Source organism: Amblyomma maculatum, chromosome 6 (genome assembly GCF_055883805.1).
Source record: "Amblyomma maculatum isolate TAMU_Amacu chromosome 6, ASM5588380v1, whole genome shotgun sequence".
In the NCBI taxonomy this organism is placed as follows: Eukaryota; Metazoa; Arthropoda; class Arachnida; order Ixodida; family Ixodidae; genus Amblyomma; species Amblyomma maculatum.
The window spans coordinates 63,004,979-63,017,060 of record NC_139349.1 but is presented as its reverse complement, the minus strand read 5'-3'; the positions used below and the strand labels follow the sequence as shown (position 1 = coordinate 63,017,060).

The 12,082-nt window shown below is 45.7% G+C and overlaps 1 protein-coding gene across 7 annotated transcripts in view; it reads left to right on the top strand.

Annotated features, from left to right (window-relative positions):
* LOC146185878 (bromodomain adjacent to zinc finger domain protein 2B-like) overlaps positions 1-12,082 on the top strand; it is a 122,199-nt gene that overhangs the window by 22,011 nt on the left and 88,106 nt on the right. For all 7 annotated transcript variants that reach the window (XM_084606815.1, XM_084606810.1, XM_084606814.1 and 4 more), the window contains 2 exons: positions 1,055-1,141; positions 11,434-11,689. In XM_084606815.1, coding sequence (XP_084462941.1) covers positions 1,055-1,141; positions 11,434-11,689 — 343 coding nt within the window. The remainder of the gene's footprint in view (positions 1-1,054; positions 1,142-11,433; positions 11,690-12,082) is intronic.

Genomic DNA, 12,082 nt, shown 5'->3' with positions numbered 1-12,082 from the left:
AATGCCCGTTTATGTAGGGGTGTGCGGTAATGAAAGAGGTGGAATGAGCGCATGGTATGAACAGCACAGAATGCATAGGAGTTAGTGATGCTGCTCACATTTCTGAACTGTTGGGTCACAAATAAAATTGACATATCATTTTCGTTTTCTTCCCAAGTTCTCAGTGCGTCAAATTGTAGTTAGCTTGAACAGGCCAAGCTCACATTATAATCATAACTCTCTTTTTTTTGTGGGGAATATGGGAACTTGTAAAAACTGAGCTACATGTACGCGAAAACTCACACAGACGTAGTGGCAGCATGCATTGCATGAAGCCTTCGCGCAAACAGAAATCCATGTGTCTCTTGGCTCATTGCTCGGATCTGCCAAAATGGAAAATTTTGCTCGTTCATCTGGAAGTGCATGCATGATCAGCCAATAGCATGAATGTGAAGCGTACGTCACTGCTACTCATTTCTCACGCTTGCTTTCTTTTTGCAGTGTTGCATTGTGATTGTGCATTGCCGCGTAAATTTCTTGCTTTGTACGAACGATGGTGAATTGCCAAGGATTCAATGAACGTCAAATCGGAAAAAAAAAAGCAATCCATGGAAACACATGCATAGCGCAAGTTAACACTAGTTAAATGCTTCAAAGCCAATGTGGTGCATTGTAAATGCATTTCATTTTGCATGTTGTAGCGAAATAATTCAATTCTTGCAATTGTTACCACTGTTGTTGCATTTGCATATAGTTTTGCGGTGTTACTATGCCAGCAACACGGAGCGTCGTGGCCGTTTCACATTGCCATCGGTTCGTACTGTCGCGAGCATGTACTCTTCTCAGTAGTTAACAGAGCGAACTATGATCGCTTCGCCGCGCTGCCTTGTTGTGTCGCTCCCTTTTTTTGCTCACAAGTAGCTCAGTTGTAATGAGCATGTTTAGCTGACACAAGAAGTGTGACTGCATGGCACAATTATTTACATACCACTTGAAGTTTTAAATTTATTAAGAACAATGCAGAGAGCACTGTGCCAAAACTTCTGCAGCATTTTTGGTTATGTCGTCGTTACAGACTGGGAAGCTCTCTCCGAGGCAACAGGAGTCTTTACAAAGGTTCCAGCTACTAGCATCCCAGGGTTACAAGTCAAGGAACAACACAGTAAGTTTTGCACTTTCTTCATCATCATAAGTGTGTCCGCTGGGATTTTGAGGTACCATCTGTTGCAAAAGTTTGCCGTTATCTGCGTTGATCATTCCACTGGTACCATGTACTGTAAACTTTCATCAGCTTGGACCAAAAGTGCAAATGCGACGTAATTTTTTTTACCTCTGATGTCACGGCTTCCAGGGGTGTCCGAGCGTTCGAATGGTTTGCGGTAGATATTGCTATTTCATTCGCACAGCAGTTATTGCATGTATTCGATCATTGTTAATAGTCTGAAATCACAGGATCTTTTTGTTTGTCTGGACTTGTGGCCAGCCATTGTGGGTCTCAAGTGGCCTTCGCTGCTGCAGCATTTTACTATGGTGACATTAGTTGCTTATCTTTCGTGGTATCCACATGTGCTGTATTCAAAAGGCCCCACAACACTTATCTGTTATGATTTAGAGGACTTCTTCATGTCTTGAGATGCCGAATCAAAAAGAATTACAGGAATCTTTGTACTATGTATGCATGCATGCATGCATACATGCATGCGTGCGCGCGCGCGCGCGCGTGTGTGTGTGTGTGTATGTGTGTGTGTGTGTGTGTGCGTGCGCGCGCGTGTGTGTGTGTGTGTGTGTGTGTGTGTGTGTGTGTGTGTGTGTGTGCGTGCGCGTGTGTGTGTGTAACTTTATTGAAATGCCGGCAAACCACTAGAATGGGAGTTATTAAGGAATGAATTTTCAAAATACAGCAAACAAAAATTGCCCTCAACTCAATTTTCTCGGTCTTTTTCCCTTCCATTTCACTCGCCCACTGACGACATGCTGCAGGGCCATTTGACAGAGTCTACATAAGCACATCACTAAAACATTGCGGAAGATAGCTTCTCGTGGTTTCCTGGTCACTGTTAAACATTTCTGCTAAAGTTTACAGCCTCTCTTTCATGACTAAGACCACGTGGGCACCTTGGAGGAATTTAATGAGGAGCAAAGAGGCCAGGAGCAGGCAGGGGAAGGAGACATTCCTTTGTCGCCATGCACCCCCAGCTATTGTGCCTTTCTCGTAAGCCTGCCCCTTGACACCCCATTCTTTCCATTCGCTGGCATCCTACAATAGCGAGGAGCGACTGGCGAGGTCGTCAGTTCTTTCCTGCCTAACTTTGGCTACATAGCCTCGGACAGTATGTGGTCAAAGTCTTTGATGCAAAGGAGCAACCAGGACCTCCGTCGGTGCTTTTTGTGTCACTTGCTTTGTAGTGCCTTTGTTTAAAGCAAACATGTTGGATTCATTCACCTAGTATAAAATACTATGATGCCACATAACATATTTTTCCTAATGGACGCAACTTGAAGTGCATTTGATATTTATCCAGCCGTCAGTATTACGATTTTGGCTCTTGACCAAATTAAAACATTAGATACTGAAATATACATGTTACAGACGGAAGTAATAGCATAGCCATAACTCAACGATTGCTACAAACAGGCAAAACAGTGCACTCAGATTATTTTGCAGGGCCCCTTTAATGCTCTTAAGGGGAGATGCTACTCGAAAACATTTTTTTCTTAATATTGATGCTAGGTGAATGAAAATTGCCCCACTTATAGAGATTGATCTCTTTCTAAATATGCTTTTAGTTTTAAAATAGCTTAATGCCTTCATATTCTAAATTCCATGCATAAGTGAAAACCAATGCATGTTTGTGCAGCTGCTGTACAGAGCAGCAAGCATGGTAGGGCAGAGCCAACTAGTTCTTTTTGTCCCCAACACTCCACTGAGTGCAAATAAGCAACATAGCAACATTCCCTTGGCATGCAATGTTTTGAGACAATTTTATATCTGGTGCCTTGTTTTAGTGGCTAGAACAAGATAATTTTTTAAATTTGCATGCCCAAAAATACTGCTGATTGCATTTAAACCTAGATACTTGCATTCTACACATCCTAAAGATCATGCATGCCAAATTTGGTGTTGATTGAACAAAAATAACGACATGAAATATTGTGCACAAAACCCATATTCGGCCCAAAATAAGAATTTGAGAAAAATGTGATTTAAAGATACAAAAGCTGTTTATTGCTGTTGTAGCAGCGCTACCTGCATGAAAATTGCACACAATGCAGGCCAGGGTATCATGATACAGTGCACAGTTTTAGAGTTCACCAGCATCATATGTTGCTCCCACAGTGACATTGTGAGCAGCATTCTCAAGACGTGCTTTCTTCGCTAGCTAGCGATGCTGAGACCTTGCTTCTGTCAGCCACTGCTTTGTAACCACAAGGTTCACTTTTTTTGTTATGGCATTAAACTCCTTATGGTGCACTTGTTTCGGCTAACCAAGAATCACACAAAATCGGGCAAGTTGATTGTATCCAGCACCGATAACGCGCTCCCCAACCACTGCATTGACGTTCACGGCGAAAATCTCCCTCGGGCTGGCTGAAGGGCGTCGTCCACCGGAGCTGTACACCGCGACGAGCACGACTGCGACACAACGGACGCGGCACACGCTACACTGCTGCAACGCAGCTCTAGAAACGACGAGAGTCCTTTTCGCTTCTTGGCCAACTCGCGAACGGAAAGTTAGCACCGTCCGCGCTCCCGACAAGCTAGCTGCTCCGCTCGCCAGTGCGTTCGCGGCACCGATCTTGCCGATAAAGGCACTCGCTGTACTAGGTCTCCTCAACGCTCGAAGTTCTCGAAGATCCTTATCTTCTTATCCAATGCACTGACGAAATCGCCTAAGCTGTCGCTGAAACTTAAACGCCCAGCCGGCTCCGAGCCGTCAAAAGCGTTGCCTCCGCCGAGGTTAGGCCTAGCTGCCGCAGACGTCTCCACTGCACGCTGTTTCACTTTGCCGGTGACTTCCCTTGAACGCGTGGTTTGACCGGTACTTTCGACACCGAAATTCATGTTTCTTCTCGGCTTCTATCGCAGCGAAGAGCACGAAGATGCGTGAAATTTTGAAAATACGCCGAGAGAAAACTAGCGGGCAAACGTGACAGCGAGCTGCGCGTCGCATGAAGAGCAGACAAGCTATGGCCGCTTCCCACGCTGACAGCCAATGGCGTGGTCGAAATCTCACCACGTGATTTAAATGGCCAGTGAAAATGCTAGGTTTGGGCTGGCGAAACTTTTTTTTTTTTTATTACATGCTGGGGGTTTGTGAAGCGGCAAAGCCAGCTTTAGGGAGAAAAAGCGTGGGCCTGCCGCCTTGCAAAATTCCAGTGGCGTGCGACGCCGCGATTTGACGCGTCACGCGCTTGAACATCGGTCATATCTGCCCCTTCTCTAGCCACCTTGAGTGCTTTAACAGACTTTTTAAATAATTTCGCGATTGTTTTCGGCTCTGATTTTTTTATATAATAAAGAGGAAGGATCAGTGTTGCTATAACAGTTAAAATCACAAAAGTGACTTTTTTACTGAAAATCGCCGTTTTTCGACCCACGTCTCCCCTTAAGGCAAGAAAGCGATGCTGTGACAGCATTGAGAGCTGGCGTTCTGCTGCACCAGCGGGTGATATTTGGTGTAGCGCAACACGCCACAGTGTCTGGCTGTAGCGCGGTGAAGTGCCAGTGGACAGCAAGAATGGCGTACGGGTGCTAGCGCTACGATTGTTTTCGATCACTGTTCCACGAGAGATGTGGCACCTTCTTGGGAATGTTGCGGAAAATACAAAGCACGAATGCATGCACTGCTGTGGTGGTTTGGCAGCTACTGCTTTAATGCGAGACCCGGGTCATTAACTGTTAAAAATCGCAAAAAAAAAAAACTGCTTTTTTGAAATATTTTTTGGCTTAAAGAGGTTCTGAAGGACCCATTTCTGAAATATTATGGTCCTCTGAATAATATTTATTGCGTTATTAGATTTTCAAGACAGTAGAGACTTTTAGTATAGCGTACATAGACACACGCAGAGGAATAGCGCACGCCAAAAATATCGTGACGCGCACTGCGCATGCGCTATATGATACCCGAGACCGAGCTCTTTCGTACGATCGGCCAGCGTACGCCGAAACTTGAGTTTATCGTGCCCAGCCCTCATGTACGATGGGAGATCAGCGTTGACAAGATGGCGGCGTCCAGGCCGCCCGCTTCAGAGTGAATTTGTCTTCGTTACTGCGTTTTTGGGCGTGCTGTCGCCTATAAATGGCTCACGGGGTCATCGCTTTGCCTCGTGTAGCATTCAGCGCGAATAATTAGTGAATAATTTGCTTTGTTTTTTATTTTGAACGGCGGCAGCGCAGGCCTGACGAGTAGCGTTGCTTTGTTGGCACGGCAACGCCATGAAGCGGATCGCCTTGGCTTGACTGCTTACACGTGTGTATCCGTAAAAATACGCTTGGCAGTACGGGCAAGGTCAATTGTACGGGGCTGAAAGCAGGCCGATACTCACCATGATGGCAATACAAGATAAAAGTATTCAACATGAAAATACCAACGTTGGGGAGTACAACGAAGCTGCCGCAGCAAAGAAACTGGCGAATATCCTGATGCGACTTGCCTAGTTTTGGCTTGGGAGTAAACAAAAATAAAAAGCCTGCATGTGTTTTTTTATTTTAAATCTAGTTGTCGCCACCGTAGTTTGCGTTCGCGCTTTCGTATGGCCAACTAAAAGCGCCGATGCAACACACGGAGTAGCGTCCAATAATTTGCTGGCGTATCGTACGAAAGCGTCCATGCGCTATACTAAAAGTCTCTAGTAACTAGTCAATTTTCACTCATAAAAAGTTCTCAAGGTTGATCGAATTCAACTTCGCACCCCGCGGCAGCGGTGCAGTGAAGCGCAGTCATTTTGTTATCATTTGAAAGCTGCACTCTTCTACTTTTTCTGGTGGGAAACGGTTCTCAGTCTGGCAACAATGGAGCTAGAAAACTAAAAAAAAATACGGAAGTATTGCACGCCATTGGTTTTTTCGCACCACGTGGCACAAATCCTGCCTCCTGATTGGACGCTGGGAAGCATCTGCTGCACCAAATAGCGTCGTCTACTATTTTGCCCTGGTACCACGTTTCTCCCCTGCGATGTCCGGTTGAAAATGGAAGTTTCGAACTGCTCATGTTGTCAGTAAAAAATGAAAACGGCGTCCTCAGACGCGCAAAGAGCCATCGGACCCGCCAGCACCGGCGACTATTAGCCCGACGAGCCAGTGCAATGCACATACAGAAGGATCAGTTGCATGTGCTGCGCCGGCACCTGTTGCAGTGCTTCAGAGTGTGCACGTCGACACGCCGCTTTCCATAGCCAAAAAAAAAAAAAAAAAATTTAATTCATCTCTGCACGCAAGATCAGCGAAGGCTTTCTGCATATCCGCTACCCACTGCAAACAATCTCTGTTGTGGGAACTTACGAAGGAGCGCCGGGAAACGAGGGGCCGTTCACCGCGCCAAACCTTCCAGCCGTGAATGAGCTGCTCGAACTTGTGCTACAGGTACTGAAAACTACAAGCGAGTGAAGAAAATGAAAATGAAATTGATTGTGATTATGTGCATGGAGGCTTCTAGTATTAGATCCATTGAAATCAAAGCTTCAGTTTACCGTAAATAGACTCTGAGCTTTATTTGAAACTTATTTTCTTGTTTTCTCAAAACGGGATTTTCAACTACTGCATGTGCTGTTGCGCACAATATCTCCAGATGTAGCACTCAAATATGGACAATTGTTTTTTAAAGCTGATAAATTGCTCTGCGCAATAAAATCTAAATAACTAAGATTTTCTCTTACAAATTTAGTTAAACTGTAAGGATTGTGTATTGAAATGTTTCACACTTTAATAGGTAATTTTTCTACCAGCAAAGTGAAACTTAAAAGAATGGTATACAATGCAGTCTACATATAACAATATTGAGAAAATTGAAAAATTCGATTGTTATAACCGATTATCATTATATCTGGACTGGTGAAAAAGAAAAAAAAAGCTCGCACCCACATATTTTTCCATGCAAGTAGGCTTGCCTACTTGCCAGCGATGAGTAAATCGGTTTGAACAACGCTAATCATTGTAAAGAGTACTAAACACTTTTTTAAAGGTACATCAATAGCCATAAAGTAACTTGAGCACACTTAAAGAAGTCTGAATTTATAGTCACTTGAGCAGCAGCTGAAGCTTGACAATCGCTGTTTGCATCGCTTCCAGTAGCGCGTAGGCTGGTGGCAGTACTTTTTGCGTGTGCGAAACCGATTATCGACTGAATGAACTGCAGGACGTCCCCAGCCTTGATGATCGTTAAAATCCTAGAGTGCGATTGCCCATATTTTTTCTTGAGGCTTCCCATCTTGAAACTCTGCCAGAAATTCCGATGAATCTGCGGTTTCATGTCGAGAGCTATCGCTCCGTAAATGCGGTCGGCGCCATCTTCCACGGACGCACAGTCGGCGATGATGATACGGCCGCACCCTTTACGCAGCAACAGGTAGAGACTGCGATGATGTTAGTGCTCATTTCCTAACCGCACGCAACCGCGCTCACGGATTTCTCCACGACAGTTCGTTTTCGCTGCATATGTCGAGTTTTCACGTTATTCACTCCCGAGTAGTTTATTTCTTATTAAACATTCAAATTTTCATGGTAAACATCTACTGGGCAGCTATAAAGCTATCGTTGTATCCAATGTACCACCGATAATTGATCGTTATATCTAGTTTATTTTTACATGGGGCCAATGGGAAAGTTTATAAATCCCAAGAATTTTATCGTTATATCCGGTATTGTCATAAGTGGACTGCACTCCAATTTCACTCCCTGGCTCTTGTAGAACGCACAAACGTCAGAATTTAGCCATTTTTATTAAGGAAGTTACTAAAAACTTGTGCAGAATGATCAGTGATAAATTAATGAATATTTCAAAATTAGCCTGTGAGATGGAGAAATAGACTGCATGTTTGTGTTCAGTACCTAAGAACACATTCAGTGTGTTGTTTTTATTAATGTATAATAAAAATTGCCAAAATTAGTCTAAACTGCAGGGTCTCTTCTTAATCATATGAAAGTTTTGTAAAATCTTGCTAATTCGATCCTCGTTAATTTGGATAGAAGGGTGGTCTAGTTCCATGTAAGTATGTGGCGCTGGACTCTCGTTAATGTGGGTCCCTCGCATCTGTTAATTCGGCCAAGTGATTGCATCGCTGTAGGACGCGTACAGCCAGCATTCACTGAAATAGGTCTCCCCGAACCTCAATTGCATGGAACACAGGTGCCTTGCACTCTTGCGCACAATGGCAGGAACGGCGATGATTGGAAGTTTCCCATTTCCAAAATATATATACAGTCGAACCTCATTATAACGAACACGGAAACAGCGAATTATCGGATATAACGAAGTAAAAGCAAAGTTTGGTTGGTTGTGCTTTATTTCTATGGGAGTTCTTGTATAAAGAAATGAAAAACTGAAAATTTGACACTAAATCGGTTATAACGAAGCATATTTCGTATTCACACGACTGATAATCCGCAAAGAAGCAAAAAAAAAAAAAAATAAAAAATTTCAAAAACGCTAAATTTCGGTTTTATTAATCGCCTCCACCTAAAATGTGTTTGAATCACCCGCACTTTCGCACGCTACGCCATCTAGGGACCGCGAGTGAATCTAGCATCAACGGCTGCCTGGCATGTGACCTGCACGTGATCGAACCACCGCCTGCGTGCCCCTGCCCCTACTTTTTGCCGACCCGCGCGTGTGCTCACTTTCCTCGAGGTCGTGCCGTCGTCTTGCAGCATGGCGGCACCGAAACACGAAGCAGTTTCTCTTGAAACAAAGATAAAAATATTCAGGGCGGTCGACAGCGGGTGCAAGAAGATAGAGACTGCCGCAGACTTTGGCGTTGCGCCTAGCACTCTGTCAACCATACTGAGCGCAAGGCAGAAGATAAAAAACGTGCACTCTGCAGGTGCCGTGAAGAACGACAGTAAGCGTGTCAGGTATTGTCACCACCAGGATGTTGAAGATTCCTTGTTCGCGTGGTTCAAGGACGTTAGAGCGCGCAACCTGCCTGTGTCTGGTGCCGTGCTTCAAATGAAGGCAAGAAGTCTCGCTTGCATCTTAGGCCACGATGACTTCTGTGCAAGCAGTGGCTGGCTGCAGCGATTTAAAGACCGCCACCAGATTGTTTGCCACACCTTGTCGGGCGAAGAAGCAGCCGTCGACGTAGAGAACTGCGAGAAGTGGGCAGAAAGCTTCCGCATGCAACTGGATGGCTACGAGATGCGCGATGTCTGCAACGTGGACGAGACTGCGCTTTTTTTTTAAGCTGCTGCCGGAAAGGTCACTCGTTGCGAAGAACGAACTGTGCCGAGGAGGCAAGAAAAGCAAAGACCGCGTCACCGTTGTTGTTTGTGTCAACATGGATGGGTCAGATAAAAGGGCTAACTGTTATTGGTAAATCTGCTCGCCCCAGGCGCCTGCGCAACACCCGGAATGTCCAAGCGGACTATCGCTCGAACAAAAAGGCGTGGATGATGTCGTCACTCTTTGAAAACATGCCTGAAAGCCTTCGACAAAGACATGGCAGAGCAGCGCAGGAAAGTGCTCCTTATATTGGACAACTGCTCTGCCCATAAGGTGTCTGTACCACTTGAAGCAGTCCGCCTAGTTTTTTTGCCGCCAAACTCGACCTCAGTGCTGCAGCCATTAGACAGGGGCATCATTCGCTCACTAAAATGCTGCCACCGAAAGCGATTGGTTACGCAGCTCGTATTTGACATAGACAGGGGCATATCAACGGCCATAAACCTCAAAACTACGCTGGACATGCTGTACGGTGCATGGAACGAAGTGGCACAGTCGACAATAAGAAATTGCTTTGTTGATGCTGGCCTAGCCCCATCCACCAGCGAGACTGAGCCCAATGACGCCCACGATTCTGAAGGTGAAGCGGACAATTTCGACGAGACGACATGGCGTCAACTGGCGGTTCCGAATGTTACGTTCGAGGACTTTATTGCTGCCGATGACAACTTGGCTGTGGCGCCCGAATTGACCGACCAAGAAATTGTCGATCAGGTGCTTCCTACAGATGATGCTACGAGCAGCGATGAGAGTGAAGAAGAAGGCGAAGAGCGAGCTCTCAGCAGCACCGAGGCCGCCGATATGGCGAGGAAATTGAGAAGGTACCTTGAGAACCTACCTGTGGCCAAATCAGCTGACATTGGGAAAACGCTGCACAGTGTCGATTTCGTTGAGAAATTTATTCTATTGAATAGTGTGAAGTGCTGCCAAATGAAGATTACGTCGTTTTTTAAATAAATCAGTTCTGTGTGGCCTAAATCCCGATTTGTGTGCTCATTTTTGCTTGGCAGTGCAAAATGAAAAGCAAGGTTTCGCCTGCTTATACCACGCTTTAAAGAAAAACAAATGCTTTTTTTCACCGCTGTGCTTTCCATTTTAGGGTAGCCTTTACTTGGGTTTATGAACAGAATTTTTTTTTGTAGGAATTTGTGTGTACTTTTACAACGAATATCGGATATAACGAACGAATTTCCGCGCAAAATGAGACTTCGTTATAACGAGGTTTGACTGTGTCATTCGCATGGTTTCGGTTTCGCTTTCCTTAACATCGTGCCGTCCCCTGGCTGCTTGGTGTGTCACTGGACTGGGGATGACGTCTTGTGTTCTAGTGCCTCTGCATGTTGGCCTTGCTTCCATCCATGTGCTTCTTCCAGCAGGCTTGAACTGCGCGCTGTTCACACACTGTTCACAGGCCGTGCAGTGAAGAGGGCAGCGGAGGCCTTTATGATAGAGATGTACAATGACTTCATGCTCTCGGGCTGCTTCATAGCTGTTCCGAAGGCAAATTGTTCTGCTCCAAGAGTTGCTCCAAAGCTCCCGTCCCTGCACATTAGTTTCATCCATTGTCTTCGGAGCATGTGCAATTCATTGCTCACGATGAAATTCAGCCACAGAATCTGGAGAACTCGTAAGGCACAGCATTGCATGTCAGTCTTAAATTTATTACGGAGATAGTGTTGTAGCGTGAGTATTTAGATATGCTTGCTTATTATTACTGTACAAGGCAGTGGCCTTGGGAATGTGTTGTTTTGAAGCAAGGCTGGCCCTGATGGGTTACTTTTAGACATAGCATCCTTGTTAGCATTTGTTCAAATGGAGCCTTCTTCCTTTTATAAATGCTACGTGTCTCTTCACAGGTTTGTTTTATACCCATGACAACTACCCACACTGCTGTGGTCATTCGAGGAGAGCAGACTTGAAATCTTTTTGTGATGGGGGTAGGCTTAGTCTAGGCATCTTCTTGCACCATGGGCTGCACCCGCAAAGAAGTGCATAGGCCACCATTTTCTCTGTGCAGCTACCTCGGTCGGGGCCCGAAACCCCTGGACGCGAGTCGTCGCCGTCGGCCAGTTCAGGAGGCAGCCGACCAGGGTCCTCGTTGGCTGTGCCGCTGCCTCCACTCGGTGCACCTTCCCCCATGGCTCGTCCCCCAAGCAGGGAAGCCCCACAACGCCAGGGGACCAAACGCAGCTCCCCCGATGGCGAGGCTTCCAGAGACCAGCACCGGCCACGCTCCAAGCGACAGGAGGTTGAACCGAATGCTTCTGTCAGCGGTGAGTTGAGCTTTTAAAGGGCTGGCGCTACATCTGCAGTAGTAGGTTCTGTTCAGCATGGCAAATCAGGGATGGGTGATCCTGTTTATGTTGTGTTCGTGTGATGGGAGGATTCCACCCCTCTCGAGGCTTTCTTAGGGTTCCAGAGCAAAGCCTCCTAGAACCGTTTTGGGCCTGCATTTTCCTTTGATCGCATACCTTGATCGAGCAGTGCGGGAAAGCACTTGCTGGCCTTGCTTGTGCTGCGCATGAAAGCAGATTCTCAATTTGGCGTGTCCGCAGGCTCATAATGTTTGCCGTTTAATAGTCGGCGCCTTTGTTTGCAATAGCCAATGTTTGGTGGCTGGTTTTCTTGAATTTTTTTAATAGTGAATTGAAAGCATCGGAGGAATG